Source organism: Mixophyes fleayi, unplaced genomic scaffold, assembly GCF_038048845.1.
Source record: "Mixophyes fleayi isolate aMixFle1 unplaced genomic scaffold, aMixFle1.hap1 Scaffold_1577, whole genome shotgun sequence".
In the NCBI taxonomy this organism is placed as follows: domain Eukaryota; kingdom Metazoa; phylum Chordata; class Amphibia; order Anura; family Limnodynastidae; genus Mixophyes; species Mixophyes fleayi.
The window spans coordinates 1-27,500 of NW_027445981.1; the positions used below are offsets into that span (position 1 = coordinate 1).

Sequence of the window (27,500 nt, forward strand, 5' to 3'; positions counted from 1 at the left end):
TGGGGAGCGGGGTCACAGAGAGCAGGGTGTGGGGAGCGGGGTCACAGAGAGCAGGGTGTGGGGAGCGGGGTCACAGAGAACTAGGTGTGGGGAGCGGGGTCACAGAGAGCAGGGTGTGGGGAGCGGGGTCACAGAGAGCAGGGTGTGGGGAGCGGGGTCACAGAGAGCAGGGTGTGGGGAGCGGGGTCACAGAGAGCAGGGTGTGGGGAGCGTGGTCACAGAGAACTAGGTGTGGGGAGCGGGGTCACAGAGAACTAGGTGTGGGGAGCGGGGTCACAGAGAACTAGGTGTGGGGAGCGGGGTCACAGAGAACTAGGTGTGGGGAGCGGGGTCACAGAGAACTAGGTGTGGGGAGCGGGGTCACAGAGAACTAGGTGTGGGGAGCGGGGTCACAGAGAACTAGGTGTGGGGAGTGGGGTCACAGAGAGCAGGGTGTGGGGAGCGGGGTCACAGAGAACTAGGTGTGGGAGCGGGGTCACAGAGAACTAGGTGTGGGGAGCGGGGTCACAGAGAGCAGGGTGTGGAGAGCGGGGTCACAGAGAACTAGGTGTGGGGAGCGGGGTCACAGAGAGCAGGGTGTGGGAGCGGGGTCACAGAGAACTAGGTGTGGGGAGCGGGGGTCACAGAGAGCAGGGTGTGGGGAGCGGGGTCACAGAGAACTAGGTGTGGGGAGCGGGGTCACAGAGAACTAGGTGTGGGGAGCGGGGTCACAGAGAACTAGGTGTGGGGAGCGGAGTCACAGAGAGCAGGGTGTGGGAGCGGGGTCACAGGGAACTAGGTGTGGGGAGCGGGGTCACAGAGAGCAGGGTGTGGGAGCGGGGTCACAGAGAGCAGGGTGTGGGAGCGGGGTCACAGAGAACTAGGTGTGGGGAGCGGGGTCACAGAGAGCAGGGTGTGGGAGCGGGGTCACAGAGAACTAGGTGTGGGGAGCGGGGTCACAGAGAGCAGGGTGTGGAGCGGGGTCACAGAGAACTAGGTGTGGGGAGCGGAGTCACAGAGAGCAGGGTGTGGGAGCGGGGTCACAGGGAACTAGGTGTGGGGAGCGGGGTCACAGAGAGCAGGGTGTGGGGAGCGGGGTCACAGAGAACTAGGTGTGGGGAGCGGGGTCACAGAGAGCAGGGTGTGGGGAGCGGGGTCACAGGGAACTAGGTGTGGGGAGCGGGGTCACAGAGAGCAGGGTGTGGGAGCGGGGTCACAGGGAACTAGGTGTGGGGAGCGGGGTCACAGAGAGCAGGGTGTGGGGAGCGGGGTCACAGAGAACTAGGTGTGGGGAGCGGGGTCACAGAGAGCAGGGTGTGGGGAGCGGGGTCACAGGGAACTAGGTGTGGGGAGCGGGGTCACAGAGAGCAGGGTGTGGGAGCGGGGTCACAGAGAACTAGGTGTGGGGAGCGGGGTCACAGGGAGCAGGGTGTGGGGAGCGGGGTCACAGAGAGCAGGGTGTGGGGAGCGGAGTCGCATAGAACTAGGTGTGGGGAGTGGGGTCACAGAGAACTAGGTGTGGGGAGCGGGGTCACAGGGAACTAGGTGTGGGGAGCGGGGTCACAGAGAACTAGGTGTGGGGAGCGGGGTCACAGAGAGCAGGGTGTGGGAGCGGGGTCACAGAGAACTAGGTGTGGGGAGCAGGGTCGCATAGAACTAGGTGTGGGAGCGGGGTCACAGAGAGCAGGGTGTGGGGAGCGGGGTCACAGAGAGCAGGGTGTGGGAGCGGGGTCACAGAGAACTAGGTGTGGGGAGCGGGGTCACAGGGAACTAGGTGTGGGGAGCGGGGTCACAGAGAACTAGGTGTGGGGAGCGGGGTCACAGAGAGCAGGGTGTGGGAGCGGGGTCACAGAGAACTAGGTGTGGGGAGCGGGGTCACAGAGAGCAGGGTGTGGGGAGCGGGGTCACAGGGAACTAGGTGTGGGGAGCGGGGTCACAGAGAGCAGGGTGTGGGAGCGGGGTCACAGAGAACTAGGTGTGGGGAGCGGGGTCACAGGGAGCAGGGTGTGGGGAGCGGGGTCACAGAGAGCAGGGTGTGGGGAGCGGAGTCGCATAGAACTAGGTGTGGGGAGTGGGGTCACAGAGAACTAGGTGTGGGGAGCGGGGTCACAGAGCAGGGTGTGGGGAGCGGGGTCACAGGGAACTAGGTGTGGGGAGCGGGGTCACAGAGAACTAGGTGTGGGGAGCGGGGTCACAGAGAGCAGGGTGTGGGAGCGGGGTCACAGAGAACTAGGTGTGGGGAGCAGGGTCGCATAGAACTAGGTGTGGGAGCGGGGTCACAGAGAGCAGGGTGTGGGGAGCGGGGTCACAGAGAGCAGGGTGTGGGAGCGGGGTCACAGAGAACTAGGTGTGGGGAGCGGGGTCACAGGGAACTAGGTGTGGGGAGCGGGGTCACAGAGAACTAGGTGTGGGGAGCGGGGTCACAGAGAGCAGGGTGTGGGAGCGGGGTCACAGAGAACTAGGTGTGGGGAGCGGGGTCACAGAGAACTAGGTGTGGGGAGCGGGGTCACAGAGAACTAGGTGTGGGGAGCAGGGTCGCATAGAACTAGGTGTGGGAGCGGGGTCACAGAGAGCAGTGTGTGGGGAGCGGGGTCACAGAGAGCAGGGTGTGGGGAGCGGGGTCACAGAGAACTAGGTGTGGGGAGCGGGGTCACAGAGAGCAGTGTGTGGGGAGCGGGGTCACAGAGAACTAGGTGTGGGGAGCGGGGTCACAGAGAGCAGTGTGTGGGGAGCGGGGTCACAGAGAGCAGGGTGTGGGGAGCGGGGTCACAGAGAACTAGGTGTGGGGAGCGGGGTCACAGAGAGCAGTGTGTGGGGAGCGGGGTCACAGAGAGCAGGGTGTGGGGAGCGGGGTCACAGAGAGCAGGGTGTGGGGAGCGGGGTCACAGAGAACTAGGTGTGGGGAGCGGGGTCACAGAGAACTAGGTGTGGGAGCGGGGTCACAGAGAGCAGGGTGTGGGGAGCGGGGTCACAGAGAACTAGGTGTGGGGAGCGGGGGCCACAGAGAGCAGTGTGTGGGGAGCGGGGTCACAGAGAGCAGTGTGTGGGGAGCGGGGTCACAGAGAACTAGGTGTGGTGAATGGGGTCACAGAGAACTAGGTGTGGTGAATGGGGTCACAGAGAACTAGGTGTGGGAGCGGGGTCACAGAGAGCAGTGTGTGGGGAGCGGGGTCACAGGGAACAGGGTGTGGGGAGCGGGGTCACAGAGAGCAGGGTGTGGGAGCGGGGTCACAGAGAACTAGGTGTGGGGAGCAGGGTCGCATAGAACTAGGTGTGGGAGCGGGGTCACAGAGAACTAGGTGTGGGGAGCGGGGTCACAGAGAGCAGGGTGTGGGGAGCAGGGTGTGGGGAGCGGGGTCACAGAGAACTAGGTGTGGGAGCGGGGTCACAGAGAGCAGGGTGTGGGGAGGCGGGGTCACAGAGAACTAGGTGTGGGGAGCGGGGTCACAGAGAGCAGTGTGTGGGGAGCGGGGTCACAGAGAGCAGTGTGTGGGGAGCGGGGTCACAGAGAACTAGGTGTGGGGAGCGGGGTCACAGAGAGCAGGGTGTGGGGAGCGGGGTCACAGAGAACTAGGTGTGGGGAGCGGGGTCACAGAGAGCAGTGTGTGGGGAGCGGGGTCACAGAGCAGTGTGTGGGGAGCGGGGTCACAGAGAGCAGTGTGTGGGGAGCGGGGTCACAGAGAACTAGGTGTGGTGAATGGGGGTCACAGAGAACTAGGTGTGGTGAATGGGGTCACAGAGAACTAGGTGTGGGAGCGGGGTCACAGAGAACTAGGTGTGGTGAATGGGGTCACAGAGAACTAGGTGTAGGGAGCGGGGTCACAGACAGCAGAGTGTGGGGAGTGGGGTCACAGAGAACTAGGTGTGGTGAATGGGGTCACAGAGAACTAGGTGTGGGGAGCGGGGTCACAGACAGCAGGGTGTGGGGAGTGGGGTCACAGAGAGCAGGGTGTGGGGAGCGGGGTCACAGAGAACTAGGTGTGGGGAGCGGGGGTCACAGAGAACTAGGTGTGGGAGCGGGGTCACAGACAGCAGGGTGTGGGGAGCGGGGTCACAGAGAACTAGGTGTGGTGAATGGGGTCACAGAGAACTAGGTGTGGGAGCGGGGTCACAGAGAGCAGTGTGTGGGGGAGCGGGGTCACAGAGAACTAGGTGTGGGAGCGGGGTCACAGAGAGCGGGGTCACAGAACTAGGTGTGGGAGCGGGGTCACAGACAGCATGGTGTGGGGGAGTGGGGTCACAGAGAACTAGGTGTGGTGAATGGGGTCACAGAGAACTAGGTGTGGGAGCAGGGTCACAGAGAGCAGTGTGTGGGGAGTGGGGTCACAGAGAACTAGGTGTGGGAGCGGGGTCACAGACAGCAGGGTGTGGGGAGCGGGGTCACAGAGAACTAGGTGTGGGGAGCGGGGTCACAGAGAGCAGGGTGTGGTGAATGGGGTCACAGAGAACTAGGTGTGGGAGCATGGTCACAGACAGCAGGGTGTGGGGAGCGGGGTCACAGAGAACTAGGTGTGGGGAGCGGGGTCACAGAGAGCAGGGTGTGGTGAATGGGGTCACAGAGAACTAGGTGTGGTGAATGGGGTCACAGAGAACTAGGTGTGGGAGCAGGGGCCCCGGAGCAGTGTGTGGGGAGCGGGGTCACAGAGAACTAGGTGTGGTGAATGGGGTCACAGAGAACTAGGTGTGGGGAGTGGGGTCACAGAGAACTAGGTGTGGTGAATGGGGTCACAGAGAACTAGGTGTGGTGAATGGGGTCACAGAGAACTAGGTGTGGGGAGCGGGGTCACAGAGAACTAGGTGTGGGGAGCGGGGTCACAGAGAACTAGGTGTGGGGAGCGGGGTCACAGAGAGCAGGGTGTGGGGAGCGGGGTCACAGAGAACTAGGTGTGGGAGCGGGGTCACAGAGAACTAGGTGTGGGAGTGAGGTCACAGAGAACTAGGTGTGGGAGCGGTGTCGCAGGGTGTGGGGAGCGGTGTCACAGAGAACTAGGTGTGGGGAGCGGGCTCACAGAGAACTAGGTGTGGGAGTGAGGTCACAGAGAACTAGGTGTGGGGAGCGGGGTCACAGACGGCAGGGTGTGGGGAGCGGGGTCACAGAGAACTAGGTGTGGGAGCGGGATTACAGAGAACTAGGTGTGGTGAATGGGGTCACAGAGAGCAGGGTGTGGGGAGCAGGGTCACAGAGAGCAGGGTGTGGGGAGCGGGGTCACAGAGAACTAGGTGTGGGGAGAGGGATCACAGAGAACTAGGTGTGGGGAACGGGGTCACAGAGAGCAGGGTTATGGGAGCGGGGTCACAGAGAACTAGGTGTGGGGAGCGGGGTCACAGAGAACTAGGTGTGGGAGCGGGGTCGCATAGAACTAGGTGTGGGAGCGGGGTCACAGAGAGCAGGGTGTGGGGAGCGGAGTCACAGAGAACTGGGTGTGGGGAGCGTGGTCACAGAGAACTAGGTGTGGGGAGCAGGGTCACAGAGAACTAGGTGTGGGGTGCGGAGTCACAGAGAACTAGGTGTGGGGAGCGGGGTCACAGAGAGAAGGGTGTGGGGAGCGGGGTCACAGAGAACTAGGTGTCGGGAGCGGGGTCACAGAGAACTAGGTGTGGGGAGCGGGGTCACAGAGAACTAGGTGTGGGGAGCGGGGTCACAGAGAGCAGGGAGTGGGGTCACAGAGAACTAGGTGTCGGGAGCGGGGTCACAGAGAATTAGGTGTGGGGAGCGGGGTCACAGAGAACTAGGTGTGGGGAGCGGGGGTCACAGAGAGGAGGGTGTGGGGAGCGGGAGTCACAGAGAACTAGGTGTGGTGAATGGGGTCACAGAGAACTAGGTGTGGGGAGCGGGGTCGCATAGAACTAGGTGTGGGAGAGGGGTCACAGAGAGCAGGGTGTGGGGAGCGGGGTCACAGAGATCTATAGGTGTGGGGAGTGGGGCACAGAGAACTAGGTGTGGGGAGCGGGGTCACAGACGGCAGGGTGTGGGGAGCAGGGTCACAGAGAACTAGCTGTGGGGAGCGGGGTCGCATAGAACTAGGTGTGGGAGAGGGGTCACAGAGAGCAGGGTGGTGGGAGCGGGGTCACAGAGATCTATAGGTGTGGGGAGTGGGGCACAGAGAACTAGGTGTGGGGAGCGGGGCACAGAGAACTAGGTGTGGGGAGTGGGGCACAGAGATCTATAGGTGTGGGGAGTGGGTCACAGAGAACTAGGTGTGGGAGCGGGGGGGGTCACAGAGATCTATAGGTGTGGGGAGTGGGTCACAGAGAACTAGGTGTGGGGAGCGGGGTCACATAGAGCAGTGTGTGGGGAGCGGGGTCACAGAGAACTAGGTGTGGGGAGCGGGGTCACAGAGAGCAGGGTGTGGGGAGCGGAGTCACAGAAAACTAGGTGTGGGGAGCGGGGTCACAGAGAGCAGGGTGTGGGGAGCGGCGGGGTCACAGACAGCAGGGTGTGGGGAGCAGGGTCACAGAGAACTAGCTGTGGGGAGCGGGGTCGCATAGAACTAGGTGTGGGGAGTGGGGCACAGAGATCTATAGGTGTGGGGAGTGGGTCACAGAGAACTAGGTGTGGGAGCGGGGTCACAGAGAACTAGGTGTGGGGAGTGGGGCACAGAGATCTATAGGTGTGGGGAGTGGGTCACAGAGAACTAGGTGTGGGAGCGGGGTCACAGAGATCTATAGGTGTGGGGAGTGGGTCACAGAGAACTAGGTGTGGGGAGCGGGGTCACATAGAGCAGTGTGTGGGGAGCGGGGTCACAGAGAACTAGGTGTGGGGAGCGGGGTCACAGAGAGCAGTGTGTGGGGAGCGGAGTCACAGAAAACTAGGTGTGGGGAGCGAGGTCACACAGCAGGGGATGGGGTCACAGAGGATTAGATGTGGGAGCGGGGTCACAGAGAACTAGGTGTGGGGAGCAGGGTCACAGAGCAGGGTGTGGGGAGCAGGGTCACAGAGAGCAGGGTGTGGGGAGCGGGGTCACAGAGAACTAGGTGTGGGAGCGGGGTCACAGAGAACTAGGTGTGGGAGCGGGGTCACAGAGAACTAGATGTGGGAGCGGGGTCACAGAGAGCAGGGTGTGGGAGCAGGGTCACAGAACTAGGTGTGCGAGCGGGGTCACAGAGAACTAGGTGTGGGATTGGGGGGCAGAAGGCAGGGTATTATAGGGACAGGATTGGGGCAGGGTATTATAGGGACAGGTTTGGGGACAGGAGGCAGGGTATTATAGGGACAGGTTTGGGACAGGAGGCAGGGTATTATAGGGACAGGTTTGGGGACAGGAGGCAGGGTATTATAGGGACAGGATTGGGGGGGCAGCAGGCAGGGTATTATAGAGACAGGATTGGGGGCAGAGTATTATAGGGACAGGATTGGAGACGTGGTATTATAGAGACAGGATTGGAAGCAGGGTATTATAGAGACAGGATCGGAGGCAGGGTATTATAGGGACAGGATCGGAGGCAGGGTATTATAGGGACAGGATCGGAGGCAGGGTATTATAGAGATAGGATTGGGGGCAGGAAGCAGGGTATTATAGAGACAAGATTGGGGGCAGGAGGCAGGGTATTATAGAGACAGGATCGGAGGCAGGGTATTATAGGGACAGGATCGGAGGCAGGGTATTATAGGGACAGGATCGGAGGCAGGGTATTATAGAGATAGGATTGGGGGCAGGAAGCAGGGTATTATAGAGACAGGATTGGAGGCAGGGTATTATAGAGATAGGATTGGAGGCAGGAGGCAGGGTATTATGGAGACAGGATTGGGGGGGCAGGAGGCGGGGTATTATAGGGACAGGATTGGAGGCAGTAGGCGGGGTATTATAGAGACAGGATTGGGGGGGCAGGAGGCAGGGTATTATAGAGACAGGATTGGGGGGGCAGGAGGCAGGGTATTATAGAGACAGGATTGGGGGGGCAGGAGGCGGGGTATTATAGAGACAGGATTGGGGGGGCAGGAGGCGGGGTATTATAGAGACAGGATTGGGGGAAGGGTATCTGAGCATTTTGTTGGTGTCAGATCTGCACATTGTCCTGTAACATCCATACTGTTACTGCTATGAGCCACTATCTCAGTGATGGCTAACCTGTGACACTCCAGGTGTTGTGAAACTACAAGCCCCAGCATGCTTTGGCAGCTATCAGCTAGTTATCTACTGGCAAAGCATGCTGGGTCTTGTAGTTTCACAACACCTGGAGTGTCACAGGTTAGCCATCACTGCACTATCTGATATGTATCAGGTCAGTATGAAGTTACCCCTATAATCCGCTATGTTGTAACACAGCATTATATACAATGTAGACTGAGACAGCAGCAGTGGATTATATAGTTCGATTACACCATTATATTATAATGCGGTAATGGAACATACAGCTGCTGTGTGCACTGGTTGCAGCATCCTGCAGATATACTGCTGTAGCTATATTCATTATCACCAGCTTGGTTCATGTGGCAGTGCTCTAAGAGCTTACACTCCAGTGTCCCTCCGATGCTGGCAGGAGTCATCCTTAGCTTTGTGTTAAGAAGGAGGTGAGAGAATCGCAGAGAAGAAGAGTTTGTGACTTATTCTTGGACACTTATTAGCATCTTAATATTTATTCTTGGAAGCTGAATACAAACTGATGTTCCCTCTCTTCTTGTAGCCCCAGCAGACGATGGCATCTGGTGATCTCTCCTTCCTCTTGCCCCGCTGCCGCCTTCAGCAGCTGGCTCGTGACTGGCTGGCAGAAGATGCTCCGTGGTTGGATTTTGCTGGGTGGGCAGCTGCTCGTGGTGGCCTGGAGCACCAGGAGGCGATATTACTGTGTAAATCTACAGGGGTCCTGGCGGGGGCCCCTTTCTTTCAGGCTGTTTGTGAAGAAGCTGGGTGCAGCGTGGACTGGAATCACTCCGAGGGGAATGGCTGGAGCCGGTTACAAGAGTGGCCACCGTCAGAGGTGAATTATTCCGTATTGTACATCACAACCATATGTGTGTGTGCTAGTCTGAATATGTTACATAGCAGGGGAACGATTCGTTATTACACAGATAGGTGTACCCTGTATTCAGGTAAGATGTGAATTGATAAAGCGCGTCTTCCAGTGAAACGCGTTGTTTGACTTGAGGAGTAAATAGGGACGAGTAGAACACTGTCCACCATCTGCAACATTTTCTCTTCAGTACACTGAATGCACAAGTAACCATCCAGGCACACTGTGTGGTGTTTACACTACAGGTACAAGGTACAGTACACTGTAACATTCGTTCCAGGTCGTGTCAGTGACTTGCTCTTGGCGGAGCGCCCGGCTCTCAACGCCTTGTCCCGGATCAGTGGTGTGGCCACGCTGGCTAGGCAGGTGTCCGAGCAGGCCAGGGCAGCAGGATGGTCTGGGATGGTGACCGGGACCCGGAAGACCACACCTGGATTCCGCCTCCCTGAGAAGTATGGCCTGCTGGTGGGCGGAGCCGGGAGTCACCGCTACGGGACTGGTGACCTGGTCATGTTGAAGGATAACCATGTATGGGCAATGGGCGGAGTCCGAGAGGTGAGACAAGAGCCGGCTATCTGTATTCCTAGTAGCTTATTCATTACTGTGGCTGGATCATGTAAAATTATTTATTGTAGAAATGTATTTTAATTAGTGGTGTAGGCACCAATGTGTATAATTGCAAATGCACTTATCCTGTTACATTGGGATGTGATTTGTATGGAAATGTCTTGTTTGGGGTTTTATAGCTTTGTAAAGGAATCTCCAATTAGACATATGTGGGGAGGGAGCCTGTTCTACTGATAGCAGGAAATGCTGAGTAAGTCTATTCAATGTGAGTGACCAACACTAGAACACACAACAGGGAATCATTACCTGTGTGCAGGTCTTGTTACACAGACAGGAAACCTAACATTGTAAACAGCACATGATGTAGGGTATCACAGATAAGTGTACATTTTGTTAAGTATAAATTGAATTTAAATTCATGTTTGGGGAAACATATTGCATCCTGATACTAAAAATAACTCAGACCTCAGGGGGCTGCTCACCCTGTGAGGCTGTGTCCTAACTGTATTAAACAGCACTGGTTTGTACTGAATGTATCATTGTTCCATCTGGATTTGTGATCACTGGTACCTTCAACCAGTGTGATCTGTCCTTGTTAGGACACTGGAGCTAAATAAACATCACTTGATTCAATAATCTGCTTGACGACTACATCCCTGCTGCAATTCCTGTGACCTACAGATTAGACCTAACTAAGCCGTTCTCCGGCTGTCCTGAGGTTAGGACCCAGCATCCAGTACCACCGCTCTGCCTGCTACCTGCACCTCTGGTCAGTGTGATAGGCCAGGGGGGGATCCATCCACAGCACCCTGATCTATAGGAAGAGGTCAGGAGTACCAGCCCAGGTGCCTAGTAACGGGGTACACTAGCAGTGACCGTTACACAGAAGAAACCCAGTTCTTGATGCCGGTAGAGAGTCCAGTGGTGGCAGCATTTGTAAGCCCCTCCTACTGCGGTTAGAGGGCGCATTTGGGATAACAAAAGGGAACGGTGGCAAAGTAAGCCCAGCCCGTTCCCAGCAACAACAGACAGGTTTAGCATAGGCGGTCCATCCTGTCACAGATGGATAGATATATAGATAGATATGTGATAGATAAATAGATATGCGATAGATAGATAGATGGATAGATATGAGATAGATGGATAGATAAATAGATATTAGATAGATAAATAGATAGTGGGGCAGCACGGTGGCGTAGTGGTTAGCACTTCTGCCTTATAGCACTGGGGTCATGAGTTCAATTCCTGACCATGGCCTTATCTGTGTGGAGTTTATATGTTCTCCCCGTGTTTGCGTTGGTTTCCCCCGGGTGCTCCGGTTTCCTCCCACACTCCAAAAACATACTGGTACGTTAATTGGCTGCTAACAAATTGACCCTAGTCTCTCTCCGTCTGTCTGTCTGTGTGTGTGGTGAATGTTAGGGAATTTAGACTGATGTGAGTGAGTTCTCTGTACAGCGCTGCGGAATTAGTGGCGCTATATAAATAAATGATGATGATAGATATGATGTAGATATATAGGTGTAATCACTGTGTCTCCTCCCTCCTCTAGGCTCTCCAGGACGTGCGCTCTCTCGCTGGCCACACCCTGAAGGTGGAGGTAGAATGCCGGTCTGTGGAGGAAGCCTTAGAGGCCGCAGCGGCTGGAGCAGATATTATCATGTTGGATAATTTCACCTCCGAGGTGCTTTCCATTCATCTGTACTTCTCACTAAGTCTTATAGGTAATGTAGGTACATGATATATCCATGGTGACACCGCAGTAGGTAGGTACATGATATATCCATGGTGACACCGCAGTAGGTAGGTGCATGATATATCCATGGTGACACCGCAGTAGGTAGGTACATGATATATCCATGGTGACACCGCAGTAGGTGCATGATATATCCATGGTGACACCGCAGTAGGTACATGATATATCCATGGTGACACCGCAGTAGGTAGGTACATGATATATCCATGGTGACACCGCAGTAGGTGCATGATATATCCATGGTGACACCGCAGTAGGTAGGTGCATGATATATCCATGGTGACACCGCAGTAGGTGCATGATATATCCATGGTGACACCGCAGTAGGTACATGATATATCCATGGTGACACCGCAGTAGGTAGGTGCATGATATATCCATGGTGACACCGTAGTAGGTAGGTACATGATATATCCATGGTGACACCGCAGTAGGTGCATGATATATCCATGGTGACACCGCAGTAGGTACATGATATATCCATGGTGACACCGCAGTAGGTAGGTACATGATATATCCATGGTGACACCGCAGTAGGTGCATGATATATCCATGGTGACACCGCAGTAGGTACATGATATATCCATGGTGACACCGCAGTAGGTAGGTGCATGATATATCCATGGTGACACCGCAGTAGGTGCATGATATATCCATGGTGACACCGCAGTAGGTACATGATATATCCATGGTGACACCGCAGTAGGTAGGTACATGATATATCCATGGTGACACCGCAGTAGGTGCATGATATATCCATGGTGACACCGCAGTAGGTAGGTACATGATATATCCATGGTGACACCGCAGTAGGTAGGTACATGATATATCCATGGTGACACCGCAGTAGGTAGGTACATGATATATCCATGGTGACACCGCAGTAGGTGCATGATATATCCATGGTGACACCGCAGTAGGTAGGTGCATGATATATCCATGGTGACACCGCAGTAGGTGCATGATATATCCATGGTGACACCGCAGTAGGTACATGATATATCCATGGTGACACCGCAGTAGGTAGGTGCATGATATATCCATGGTGACACCGTAGTAGGTAGGTACATGATATATCCATGGTGACACCGCAGTAGGTGCATGATATATCCATGGTGACACCGCAGTAGGTGCATGATATATCCATGGTGACACCGCAGTAGGTACATGATATATCCATGGTGACACCGCAGTAGGTAGGTGCATGATATATCCATGGTGACACCGCAGTAGGTGCATGATATATCCATGGTGACACCGCAGTAGGTACATGATATATCCATGGTGACACCGCAGTAGGTAGGTACATGATATATCCATGGTGACACCGCAGTAGGTACATGATATATCCATGGTGACACCGCAGTAGGTAGGTACATGATATATCCATGGTGACACCGCAGTAGGTGCATGATATATCCATGGTGACACCGCAGTAGGTGCATGATATATCCATGGTGACACCGCAGTAGGTGCATGATATATCCATGGTGACACCGCAGTAGGTGCATGATATATCCATGGTGACACCGCAGTAGGTGCATGATATATCCATGGTGACACCGCAGTAGGTAGGTACATGATATATCCATGGTGACACTGCAGTAGGTGCATGATATATCCATGGTGTCACTGCAGTAGGTAGGTACATGATATATCCATGGTGACACCGTAGTAGGTATGTACATGATATATCCATGGTGACACCGCAGTAGGTAGGTACATGATATATCCATGGTGACACCGCAGTAGGTAGGTACATGATATATCCATGGTGACACTGCAGTAGGTGCATGATATATCCATGGTGTCACTGCAGTAGGTAGGTACATGATATATCCATGGTGACACCGTAGTAGGTAGGTACATGATATATCCATGGTGACACCGCAGTAGGTACATGATATATCCATGGTGACACCGCAGTAGATAGGTACATGATATATCCATGGTGACACCGCAGTAGGTAGGTACATGATATATCCATGGTGACACCGCAGTAGGTACATGATATATCCATGGTGGCACCGCAGTAGGTAGGTACATGATATATCCATGGTGACACCGCAGTAGGTAGGTGCATGATATATCCATGGTGACACCGCAGTAGGTAGGTGCATGATATATCCATGGTGACACCGCAGTAGGTAGGTGCATGATATATCCATGGTGACACCGCAGTAGGTGCATGATATATCCATGGTGACACCGCAGTAGGTGCATGATATATCCATGGTGACACCGCAGTAGGTAGGTACATGATATCTCCATGGTGACACCGCAGTAGGTACATGATATCTCCATGGTGACACCGCAGTAGGTACATGATATATCCATGGTGACACCGCAGTAGGTACATGATATATCCATGGTGACACCGCAGTAGGTAGGTACATGATATATCCATGGTGTCACTGCAGTAGGTGCATGATATATCCATGGTGTCACTGCAGTAGGTAGGTACATGATATATCCATGGTGACACCGTAGTAGGTAGGTACATGATATATCCATGGTGACACCGCAGTAGGTACATGATATATCCATGGTGACACCGCAGTAGGTAGGTACATGATATATCCATGGTGACACCGCAGTAGGTAGGTACATGATATATCCATGGTGACACCGCAGTAAGGTACATGATATATCCATGGTGACACCGCAGTAGGTAGGTACATGATATATCCATGGTGACACCGCAGTAGGTAGGTACATGATATATCCATGGTGACACCGCAGTAGGTAGGTACATGATATATCCATGGTGACACCGCAGTAGGTAGGTACATGATATATCCATGGTGACACTGCAGTAGGTGCATGATATATCCATGGTGTCACTGCAGTAGGTAGGTACATGATATATCCATGGTGACACCGTAGTAGGTAGGTACATGATATATCCATGGTGACACCGCAGTAGGTACATGATATATCCATGGTGACACCGCAGTAGGTACATGATATATCCATGGTGACACCGCAGTAGGTACATGATATATCCATGGTGACACCGTAGTAGGTAGGTACATGATATATCCATGGTGACACCGCAGTAGGTACATGATATATCCATGGTGACACCGCAGTAGGTAGGTACATGATATATCCATGGTGACACCGCAGTAGGTACATGATATATCCATGGTGACACCGCAGTAGGTACATGATATATCCATGGTGACACCGCAGTAGGTAGGTGCATGATATATCCATGGTGACACCGCAGTAGGTAGGTGCATGATATATCCATGGTGACACCGCAGTAGGTAGGTGCATGATATATCCATGGTGACACCGCAGTAGGTAGGTGCATGATATATCCATGGTGACACCGCAGTAGGTAGGTGCATGATATATCCATGGTGACACCGCAGTAGGTAGGTACATGATATCTCCATGGTGACACCGCAGTAGGTACATGATATCTCCATGGTGACACCGCAGTAGGTACATGATATATCCATGGTGACACCGCAGTAGGTAGGTACATGATATATCCATGGTGTCACTGCAGTAGGTGCATGATATATCCATGGTGTCACTGCAGTAGGTAGGTACATGATATATCCATGGTGACACCGTAGTAGGTAGGTACATGATATATCCATGGTGACACCGCAGTAGGTACATGATATATCCATGGTGACACCGCAGTAGGTAGGTACATGATATATCCATGGTGACACCGCAGTAGGTAGGTACATGATATATCCATGGTGACACCGCAGTAGGTACATGATATATCCATGGTGACACCGCAGTAGGTAGGTACATGATATATCCATGGTGACACCGCAGTAGGTAGGTACATGATATATCCATGGTGACACCGCAGTAGGTACATGATATATCCATGGTGACACCGCAGTAGGTAGGTACATGATATATCCATGGTGTCACTGCAGTAGGTGCATGATATATCCATGGTGTCACTGCAGTAGGTAGGTACATGATATATCCATGGTGACACCGTAGTAGGTAGGTACATGATATATCCATGGTGACACCGCAGTAGGTACATGATATATCCATGGTGACACCGCAGTAGGTAGGTACATGATATATCCATGGTGACACCGCAGTAGGTAGGTACATGATATATCCATGGTGACACCGCAGTAGGTACATGATATATCCATGGTGACACCGCAGTAGGTAGGTACATGATATATCCATGGTGACACCGCAGTAGGTAGGTACATGATATATCCATGGTGACACCGCAGTAGGTAGGTACATGATATATCCATGGTGACACTGCAGTAGGTGCATGATATATCCATGGTGTCACTGCAGTAGGTAGGTACATGATATATCCATGGTGACACCGTAGTAGGTAGGTACATGATATATCCATGGTGACACCGCAGTAGGTACATGATATATCCATGGTGACACCGCAGTAGGTAGGTACATGATATATCCATGGTGACACCGCAGTAGGTACATGATATATCCATGGTGACACCGCAGTAGGTAGGTACATGATATATCCATGGTGTCACTGCAGTAGGTAGGTACATGATATATCCATGGTGACACCGTAGTAGGTAGGTACATGATATATCCATGGTGACACCGCAGTAGGTACATGATATATCCATGGTGTCACAGCAGTAGGTAGGTACATGATATATCCACGGTGTCACTGCAGTAGGTAGGTACATGATATATCCATGGTGACACCGCAGTAGGTACATGATATATCCATGGTGACACCGCAGTAGGTGCATGATATATCCATGGTGTCACTGCAGTAGGTACATGATATATCCATGGTGACACCGCAGTAGGTAGGTACATGATATATCCATGGTGACACCGCAGTAGGTAGGTACATGATATATCCATGGTGACACCGCAGTAGGTAGGTACATGATATATCCATGGTGACACCGCAGTAGGTAGGTACATGATATATCCATGGTGACACCGCAGTAGGTACATGATATATCCATGGTGACACCGCAGTAGGTAGGTACATGATATATCCATGGTGACACCGCAGTAGGTAGGTGCATGATATATCCATGGTGACACCGCAGTAGGTGCATGATATATCCATGGTGACACCGCAGTAGGTGCATGATATCTCCATGGTGACACCGCAGTAGGTGCATGATATATCCATGGTGACACCGCAGTAGGTGCATGATATATCCATGGTGACACCGCAGTAGGTGCATGATATATCCATGGTGACACCGCAGTAGGTGCATGATATATCCATGGTGACACCGCAGTAGGTAGGTACATGATATATCCATGGTGACACCGCAGTAGGTAGGTACATGATATATCCATGGTGACACCGCAGTAGGTAGGTACATGATATATCCATGGTGACACCGCAGTAGGTAGGTACATGATATATCCATGGTGACACCGCAGTAGGTAGGTACATGATATATCCATGGTGACACCGCAGTAGGTAGGTACATTGAATGGTAGAGTGCAGATGGTGGTTCCCACCAATGACATAGTGGACTGTGTGTAGTATTTTCCCACCATGGTCTATCAGGTCCGTCCTCACAGTCCCTAACAGTCTCCCATGCTCCCCTAACAGTCTCCCATGCTCCCCTCACAGTCCCTAACAGTCTCCCAAGCTCCCCTCACAGTCACTAACATTGTCCCACACTCCCTCACAGTCCCTAACAGTCTCCCATGCTCCCCTCACAGTCCCTAACAGTCTCCCATGCTCCCCTCACAGTCCCTAACAGTCTCCCATGCTCCCCTCACAGTCACTAACAGTCTCCCAGGCTCCCCTCACAGTCCCTAACATTGTCCCACACTCCCTCACAGTCCCTAACAGTCTCCCATGCTCCCCTCACAGTCCCTAACAGTCTCCCATGCTCCCCTCACAGTCCCTAACAGTCTCCCATGCTCCCCTCACAGTCACTAACAGTCTCCCAGGCTCCCCTCACAGTCCCTAACAGTCTCCCATGCTCCCCTCACAGTCCCTAACAGTCTCCCATGCTCCCCTCACAGTCCCTAACAGTCTCCCATGCTCCCCTCACGGTCACTAACAGTCTCCCACTCTCCCCTCACAGTCTCTCCATGAAGCTGCTCTCTCAGTGAAGACATCGTACCCAGGAATAGTGGTGGAGGCTTCAGGAGGTGTCTCTGTGCAGAATCTCCTCCAGTTTCTTGGACCTAACGTGGACATGGTATCAATGGGGTGTCTCACTCAGGGACCTCCAAGCATTGACTTTTCTCTCAAACTAGATAAAGGCTTGCGGAGCCCACGCTGCACCTCAGGCCCCTGACTCAGCATCCACCGAGGGGGCTGACGCAGCTCATTCCTCACAGCCATCACTGCCCAGCTACCTGCTCTCAGAAGGAACCACATCGTGACCTCATCTGCTGGAGGCCAATACAGACACCCCACAGGTTATTACAGCAGGCGAGAGAAATGACCAATAACAATGGATTTACCATGTACTAACACAAATGAAACACAAAAACTTACGCTTAAGACCCCTAACAAGCAATCAATGATCTTAATAAGAAAATAAACTCAATAATCAAAGGACCCTATGTTAATAATGATCAGTAACTGGTGTCACCAAATGTTATTGTCGGTTGTTAAGAATATTCTATGTTCATTTTATTGCTAACATTATCCAGAGCCCTAAGATCTACCGCTGTGTCCTTTCATATGGTCATTCAATCTCCGTTACCATAGGGATCATTCAATCTCTGTTACTATAGGGATCATTCAATCTCTGTTACCATAGGGATCATTCAATCTCTGTTACCATAGGGATCATTCAATCTCTGTTACCATAGGGATCATTCAATCTCTGTTACCATAGGGATTGTTCCATCTCCTTTAATATAGGGACCATTCAATCTCTGTTACCATAGGGACCATTCAATCTCTGTTACCATAGGGATCATTCAATCTCTGTTACCATAGGGATCATTCAATCTCTGTTACCATATGAATTATTCCATCTCCTTTACTATAGGGATCATTCAATCTCTGTTACCATAGGGACCATTCAGTCTCCGTTACCATAGGGACCATTCAATCTCCGTTACTATAGGGATCATTCAATCTCTGTTACCATAGGGACCATTCAGTCTCCGTTACCATAGGGACCATTCAATCTCTGTTACCATAGGGATTGTTCCATCTCCTTTAATATAGGGATCATTCAATCTCTGTTACCATAGGGACCATTCAATCTCTGTTACCATATGAATTATTCCATCTCCTTTACTATAGGGATCATTCAATCTCTGTTTACCATAGGGATCATTCAATCTCTGTTACCATAGGGACCATTCAATCTCTGTTACCATAGGGATCATTCAATCTCTGTTACCATAGGGATTGTTCCATCTCCTTTAATATAGGGACCATTCAATCTCTGTTACCATAGGGACCATTCAATCTCTGTTACCATAGGGATCATTCAATCTCTGTTACCATAGGGACCATTCAATCTCTGTTACCATAGGGACCATTCAATCTCTGTTACCATAGGGATTGTTCCATCTCCTTAATATAGGGACCATTCAATCTCTGTTACCATAGGGACCATTCAATCTCCATCCCCATATGGCTCATTCAGTGTTTGGAGAATAGGCAGTAGAATGAACAGGGGAGTCAGCATGTTAGGTTGTTGCAGCACCAGGTAGTAGTATAAGACTGCATACGTGATTTGACCTTGTTTATGGTGAGGTTTGAGTGTCATGTATTAGTGTTAGTGTTAGTTTGGCATACTAAGTGCTTTCATAGCTGGTAAATGACTGCTCCCATAGAACGCCATTATATTCTACTGAGCGTTCATGATTATGAAAGCTGCCGGAAGTGGAACGAACGCTCCCCATAGGCCTCGGGGAACGCTCCCCATAGGCCTCGGGGAACGCTCCCCATAGGCCTCGGGGAACGCTCCCCATAGGCCTCGGGGAACGCTCCCCATAGGCCTCGGGGAACGCTCCCCATAGGCCTCGGGGAACGCTCCCCATAGGCCTCGTGGAACGCTCCCCATAGGCCTCGGGGAACGCTCCCCATAGTTCTCGGGGAACGCTCCCCATGGGCCTCGGGGAACGCTCCCCATGGGCCTCGGGGAACGCTCCCCATGGGCCTCGGGGAACGCTCCCCATAGGCCTCGGGGAACGCTCCCCATGGGCCTCGGGGAACGCTCCCCATGGGCCTCGGGGAACGCTCAGTACGCTCTGTTGGTCATGTCGAGCTCTTGAATTTACCGCTCGTGTATATAAACATGAAAACAATTTTTTCAGGATCTTCCTCTGGCTCTAGGTGGGCAGAAGTAATTTCATTACAGGCAAGATTATAGGAAGGCCTGCTGCTTTCCTTATCTATAGCAGGACATCATCAAGGCCAAATGAAATACTGCAGAAGGCACATGAGCTCTCAGTACACTGCTGTAAATAAGCCTATAAATAACATGGGGATGTCTCAGTTACACATTTACAGATATATGAGGAGCTTCTACTAATTGGGAAGAGTACCCATGTTGGGTCATATAGTCACCTGTTATCCAGAAAGTACCAAGAAGCCACCAAAGCGCTGATACTACAAGAACCAGCATTTCCTGACTACTAATTTCTGCGTAACTAAGACTTTAGCATTTTATTTACATTAGGAGGCAGTTTTAATTAGTCTTTCCTACTAAAGCTGGGTACACACTACAAAAATTTCGACCAACTTTTTATGCCGAGCGATTTTACATGCGATCGATGTTCCGATCGCTCGGCCCATGGACTGCATACACACTAGTCTTGTTTAGGACGATAAAGGGAAGAGCGGACGTCCCTTTAGCGACTTTTTACAGCCATGTTGTCGTGAGCAATGACTGTAATTTCGTACTCACTGTTGTGGATCGGTCGGAGGTTTATACACACTACACAGCGGAAACGAGATTGGAACGAAAATATTAAACGGTACGACCAACCAAATGAGGCGATAATTGTCCATTTGGGCAGACTTTTGACCATCGTGTCACTGCACACACTGACCCGACTTGTGAACGAGAGGTCGTATGTCGGCTGAGTTAGCCGATTATTGGATGAAAACTGTGTAGTGTGTACCCAGCTTTACTGACAGCAGTGTGCTCCCTTTCTAGATGTGAGTGAGTTCTCTGTACACTGCTGCGGAATTAGTGGCGCTATATAAATAAATGATGATGATGATAGGGAGCGGAGCTATTTGCATCATTTTGGCCTGTAGCATGCGGGAGACTTCCCTGCTCTTCCAGGAGTCTAGGAATTCGGGAGACTCTAGATCATCTGTCCCTTTCTAGATAATCAGACCTCTTTCTAGGACACACGTCTACTACGTGCAAAACTATACATGTGCAACACAGAAATTATTATCTTACCTCTAACCCTAAATGGCCCCTATATCTAACCCTGTGTCTAACTCTACGTCTCTGGAGTGACAAACACGCAATTTGATGATGTTTATACACCACGTCTGCTGTGGTCACAACACGCTGTATATTCCTGGTGGGTTTGGAGGACTTTCCATTATCTCCTGACGTGTATGAGGTATCCCCAGATGATAGCCCCCGTGATTCGCTGTGTGTCACCCCAAGCGGACTCCTGACTATGAGAAGAAGAGGCTCCCTCCGTCATTGCATCAGTTACAAAGCAAAACAGAAATAAATATGTGAAATTATTGTCAGAGCAGTTTGTAACTCTATGAAGGGACGATTATTTAATAGCAAACATAAGGCCACCATTATTCCAAGTTCACAGAATATCATGTGACATCACTTGATTAGTGATAATTGATCGTTTCAGAGCTCATGATTGTAACTTAGTATTACTTTTGATCACCCATAATTCCCATAATAAAATGTACTGAGGCCTCTACTAAATTATAGTGCTCGCAATGTTGTGTCAGGTACAATGGAATGCACATCTAGTGTCCCCCTGATTGTAAGGGGGGAGTGTGTGTGTGTGTGTGTGTGTATATATATATGAATGTGTGTGTGTGTGTATTTATACAGTTTATTGTTATATTTGGATAAAATACTGGTGCATATGGTGTATATTTTATATGTATTCCTGTGTGTCTGAGAGATGGAGCTGTCTATTGGTGTGTGTCACTCTTAGGGCTAGATTTACTAAGCTGCGGGTTTGAAAAAGTGGGGATGTTGCCTATAGCAACCAATCAGATTCTAGCTGTCATTTTGTAGAAAGTACTAACTAAATGAAAGCTAGAATCTGATTGGTTGCTATAGGCAACATCCCCACTTTTTCAAACCCGCAGCTTAGTAAATCTAGCCCTTAGTGTCCGATCCAGGGTGATAAATGTATCTTATTGATCACACAAAAATACTGCACCCTTTCACTACCAAAGTTCCACTTATCGAGCCCCAAGTGTCACCCAAGATTTAGAGTTAGGAGCTTCAGGTTGGTGGAATCAGAGGGAGATGCATAGAGAGGATGGTGGGGTCAGTGGAGCTATAGAGTTAGACTGAGAAGGCCCAGGTTAGAGGGAGATGTATATAGAGGATGGTGGGGTTAGTGGAGCTGCAGTTAGAATGAGGACATTGTTGGTGGAATCAGAGGGAGATGCATAGAGAGGATGGTGGGGTCAGTGGAGCTGCAGAGTTAGAATGAGGACATTGTTGGTGGGCTCAGTGGAGCTGTAGAGTTAGACTGAGGAGGCCCAGGTTAGAGGGAGATGTATATAGAGGATGGTGGGGTTAGGGGAGCTGCAGAGTTAGAATGAGGACATTGTTGGTGGGCTCAGTGGAGCTGTAGAGTTAGACTGAGGAGGCCCAGGTTAGAGGGAGATGTATATAGAGGATGGTGGGGTTAGGGGAGCTGCAGTTAGAATGAGGACATGGTTGGTGGGGTCAGTGGAGCTGTAGACTTAGACTGAGGAGGCCCAGGTTAGAGGGAGATGTATATAGAGGATGGTGGGGTTAGGGGAGCTGCAGTTAGAATGAGGACATGGTTGGTGGGGTCAGTGGAGCTGTAGAGTTAGACTGAGAAGGCCCAGGTTAGAGGGAGATGTATATAGAGGATGGTGGGGTTAGTGGAGCTGCAGTTAGAATGAGGACATGGTTGGTGGGGTCAGTGGAGCTGTAGAGTTAGAATGAGGACATGGTTGGTGGGGTCAGTGGAGCTGTAGAGTTAGACTGAGAAGGCCCAGGTTAGAGGGAGATGTATATAGAAGAGGTACACTTTGGTGAGTTTAGAGGCGCTGCAGTGTTAAAAGCCCAGACTAGTTGGCTGTACAGAGCTGCTGAGTTGGGAGGTCCAGGTTGAGGGAACCGAGGTTCAGGCTGTCACAGGTGGTGTGAGGAGACTATGGCTCAGGATGTTTATGTTGGTGCGATTTATGAGGAGAGGAAGTTCTGGTTAGTTGTGTCACCTGTTTGAGAAGGTGGATAGATACAGTTTACAAGTTTACAATAACAATCATAAAACCAAATAGAATAAAAACTAGATTTTATTGAGTATTTTCTTCCCCTGAGGATTACACAGTTCCAGCTTTAAGACATCAAAGAGAAAAGAGTAGGGGACAAAGATGGGGAGGTGTGCCAGGTAGAAAGAGAATGGGGCAACAAATAAGGACCCCCTTTCAGACCACCCAAACAGAAATAAATTACAGTTGTGTCTTTAATGGGTTTGATTTACAAAATAAGACGCAATATACAGCAAGTTGGGGATTTGCGCTGGGTCTGAGAGCGCACCCCCAGAGGGGTAAGATATCGCCCCATTTATTCCTGGTCTTTGTCCTCTCCGTGGGTGATGACATAGCAGATGTTCTTGTAATCTACGTTGCCAGCTACATCAGGGGGGAACGCTGTCCACATGTTCTTAATCTGATGGAGAGAGAAGATAAAGTATGAGGAGAGGTTTGATGTATCAGTGATTGTCACCCGCTTCCTGCTGTCAGTCTTAAGTCCTCACCTCCTCTGCAGAGAATCTGTCACACTGTGTGGTGAGAAGTTCCTCCAGGCTAGAAGAGAGCAGAGATACCATGTGTTACCTTCTACATTGTGACCGAAGCGAAGGGGCAGGAATAAGACACATGAGTGGACCACCCAGTACCATGGGTGATGAAACCTGTGGATCATGTCTGGGATGGGATATAAGATAGCATCGGGTATCACGGTAGGTAGTGACGTGAGACAATGAGGTGTTGGACAGGATTCATTGTATGGATTAGAATAAGGTAATGTGTCCAGCAGGAGATTGGGATGGGAAGGTACAGGAGATACTTACAACTGCTTCTTGATGGACCCTTTGCCCTCAGGATCAAGCACCTTAAATGCCCCTGTGATTACATCCTCTGGATCAGCACCTGCGGGGGGATTACAGTCAGGGCATCAGTGGATGATGTCTGTGTCAGACTCCCACCCTTGTAAAGCTGCACTGTCTAACTAAACACCTAATATATTACATGTTTAACTTCTTAGTGTTCCCCGGATAATGATCCCCATAGTCCTTACTACTGTATTATACCCCCCCCCCTCCTCCCAATTGTCTCCAGTGTGCATTAACCTCTCCACCCTTTTATCAATTCACCCAATGTCCAATAAACCCCTAACCCTATCTTGTATAACAATAATCCCCAAATCCAACTTATTTCTCTTTCCCCAATGTTCTCCAATACACAGTAAGCCACATACTGTTATATTGTATCAGAATCATCATCAATGCACATTTACCCCAATCTCCATCATTGTCATATAATACCCCCTCTATCTATAGCCACTAATGCACATTTATCCCAATCCCCGTCATTGTCATATAATACCCCCTCTACCTATAGCCACTAATGCACATTTACCCCAATCTCCGTCATTGTCATATAATACCCCCTCTACCTATAGCCACTAATGCACATTTACCCCAATCTCCATCATTGTCATATAATACCCCCTCTACCTATAGCCACTAATGCACATTTATCCCAATCTCCATCATTGTCATATAATACCCCCTCTACCTATAGCCACTAATGCACATTTATCCCAATCCCCCTCATTGTCTTATAATACTCCCTCTATCTATAGCCACTAATGCACAGTAAGACCCTCACCCTTGTGTTATATGATAATAATCCACCCCATGTACAATTAGACTCTCACCCTTGAGCTTCTCTCCGAACATGGTGAGGAAGACTGTGAAGTTGATGGGTCCTGAAGCCTCTTTGACCATCTCATCAAGCTCCTCATTCTTCACGTTCAGACGGCCTGTGTGGAGAAGATGGAGGCGTGTTACATGGATATATGCGTGTTACATGGATGCACAAGAGATAAACAAAACACAGATGGGGTCTCTATGCAGCATGTAAATCCTCCAGCTGACCGGCCACCTTCGTCAATATCTGGTATTTTGTAGAAATTCCCTGGTCTCTGTGACCAGACTGAGCCTGATATCTGTGTATGGTCTGATCCTACACAGCCTATAGGCACATGGAACACAGCTATACTGAGACATATCCATGTACAAGAGGGTGTTAACTTACCCATAGCTGCAAATGTGTCTCTCAGATCCTCCTTATCAATGATGCCATCTCTGTTCTGATCAATCACTGTGAAAGCCTGAGGAGAAGGAGGTGGAGTGTTACATGGAGTGTTATGTGTGAATATATAACAACTCTGCCCGCTGATCTCTCATGACAGTCCTCGTATCTGCCCTGAGTCTATATTTGTCTGCAAGCCCCCCCCCCCCCCCCCCACCCCCCTCACACACCTGTCCCTCTCTCTCATGTTTCTGCGAGTCTGACAATCTGCAAAGTCCACACAACGAAACTTCTCAGGGTTATGATCACTGATATGCAGTACATGGAGGTAACCTCTCTCCAGTGGTGCATTGTTCAAAGGTAAATGTATTCTAGTACCCAGTAAAATATACATGTAACCCAGCTCCTGCAGGGCATTGCATTCAGATAATAACCCTCCAGAACCTCACTCTGCTGGTACAATACTTAGGATACAACCAGAGGTAACCACCCTCCACAGGTGCCTCACATGTACACCTCACTCACCTCCTTGAACTCCTGGATCTGGGTTTGGTCAAACATGGACAACACATTGGAAGATCCTCCTTCTGCTGCCTTTCTCTTTGCCTTCTTTGCTGGTGCCTGAGGGTGGGTAGAAGCAGGGTAAGCAGGTGTAGGACCACCATTTTTTTACATGGGGGATAGTCTCTGTAGGGACAGCTGAGTGGGGCGTGCAGAGTGTGGGTAGAAGCAGAGTAAGCGGGTGTAGGACCACCATGCTGGAGGTCAGGGGAAAGTCTCTGTAGGGACAGCTGAGTGGGGCGTGCAGAGGGCGGGTAGAAGCAGAGTAATTGGGTGTAGGACCACCATGCTGGAGATCGGGGGAAAGTCTCTGTGGGGACAGCTGAGTGGGGGTGCAGAGGCTGTTTCTCGGGGAGCAGTTTCCATTTGGAAATGCAGATTTAAAGTAGGTGTGTGTTATGGAACAATGATGGGGTGTAATAAGGGTGAAAAATGGGATGTGTGATAAAGAGGTATTGTGGGTGACAAGAAGAAAAATGGGTGTGTGTTAATGCAGAAATTAATGGTTTGTGTCTTAAGAAGAAATAATGTGGGGTGTGTTGAGGAATATTGGGGTGCAAGAAGGAAGAGAAATTGGATTTGATGAGGAGGAATCCTGGAGTGAGTTAAGGAATAATGGAGTGTAAGTAAGGACGCATTGGGGGTAATTAGGTGGAATATTGGGGTGCACGTAAGGGTGAGGAATTGGGTGTGATGAGGAGGAATAACAGGGTGTGTTGAAGAATAAGGGGGTGTAAGTAAGGAGGAGTAATTGGGTTTGACGAGTAGGAATACTTGAGTGAGTTAAGGAATAATGGGGTGCGAGGAGAAGGCATTGGGGTCATGAGGTGGAATATTGGGGTGCAAGGAGGAGGCATTGGGGTAATGAGGTGGAATATTGGAGTGCAAGTAAGGATGAGGAATTGGGTGTGATGGGGAGGAATAATAGGTGTGCAGAGGCGAAATAACGGGGTGTAAAGAAGAGTTATAATGGGTGCGTGCTAAGAGTGGACTAATGGAGAATATTAGGTGTAAATAAGCATCACATGTAGAGAGAAGGGGAGAAGGATGTATAAAACAGGTGGGATGGGGGAGTCTTATGTTGAGGTTAGGGGCTAACCTAGAACTATCTTCACACCCTCCCACTTCCACCATCAGGCTCCCCCTGGACAAGAACTGGCCATGACTGTGAAGTCCAGGGGTACATGCCCATTGGTCTCTTGGGTGCGCTGCGACTTATTGGGGTTTGTATAGGAGACAGAGGTTTGGCTATAGCCAGAACTTTTTTTCTTTGAACCCCAATTTCCACAATTGTACTGTACTATTCTCCCATTATGTCTGGCTTGTACTCCCACAACTCAGCTTCTCTGTTCTCCTCATCCCTCTCTGCGGCTCTATCTGTGGCTTCCTGGCAGCTTTACACGTAATCCAACTCCAGGAGAGGTTTCAGCCTGGAGACCAGTCCCATAGACTTACCATGTCTTCTGATGAGCTGGGTGCTTGTCCTGGTCAGAAGGAGTGAGTGACATGGATGAGAAGACCCCCAGGAGGGTTTATATACCCCTCTGCTGCAAGACGCTGCTTCTAACTTTAGCTTCATCCTCAACTTTGGCTGTAAGGAGAAGGGAGGAGGAGGGAGAAACTGGGGACAAAATTGTCCTGACCAAAATAGCTGTAAACTCTCAAGGCGTCTTCTGCTCCTTTCTTGGACACACGAGGAGAAAGAGAACAGCTGCAGGGGGAGCATAGGAGACAACGAGGGGGGCATGAAAGAAAGGAAAGGGAGGGGGACACAGGAATCCTGATTGCTGGATAGAAGACAGGTACATGTTCTAAATTATACAGCAATATAGAGGGAGTTCCGCCTGGACTCTACTAATATCTCCTCCTCTGACATCTCCGTCACCTGCTATCTATCTATCTATCTATCTATCTATCTATCTATCTATCTATCTAACTATGTGTCTATCTATCTATCTATCTATCTATCTATCTATCTATCTATCTATCTATCTATCTATCTATGTGTCTATCTATCTAACTATCTATCTATGTGTCTATCTATCTATGTGTCTATCTATCTATCTCATATCTATCTATCTATCTATCTATGTGTCTATCTATCTCATATCTATCTATCTATTTATCTATGTGTCTATCTATCTATCTATCTATCTATCTATCTATCTATCTATCTATCTATCTATCTATCTATCTATCTATCTATCTATGTGT

The 27,500-nt window shown here is 50.6% G+C and overlaps 2 protein-coding genes across 2 annotated transcripts; one reads left to right on the forward strand and one right to left on the reverse strand.

Annotated features, from left to right (window-relative positions):
- The first annotated feature begins 8,581 nt into the window (after window positions 1–8,581).
- On the forward strand, window positions 8,582–17,809 carry QPRT (quinolinate phosphoribosyltransferase). Its single transcript, XM_075194111.1, is given in 5 exon segments — window positions 8,582–8,851; window positions 8,854–8,898; window positions 9,212–9,486; window positions 11,051–11,182; window positions 17,311–17,809. Coding segments are annotated over 5 exon segments (903 nt in total). The 5' UTR covers window positions 8,582–8,616; the 3' UTR covers window positions 17,527–17,809.
- Window positions 17,810–22,682: 4,873 nt separating this feature from the next.
- LOC142115245 (myosin regulatory light chain 11-like) lies at window positions 22,683–26,880 on the reverse strand. The gene is given in 8 exon segments (XM_075194112.1): window positions 22,683–23,076; window positions 23,165–23,213; window positions 23,480–23,558; window positions 24,349–24,453; window positions 24,729–24,804; window positions 25,251–25,346; window positions 26,742–26,771; window positions 26,773–26,880. Coding segments are annotated over 8 exon segments (633 nt in total). The 5' UTR covers window positions 26,866–26,880; the 3' UTR covers window positions 22,683–22,971.
- Window positions 26,881–27,500: the final 620 nt, after the last annotated feature.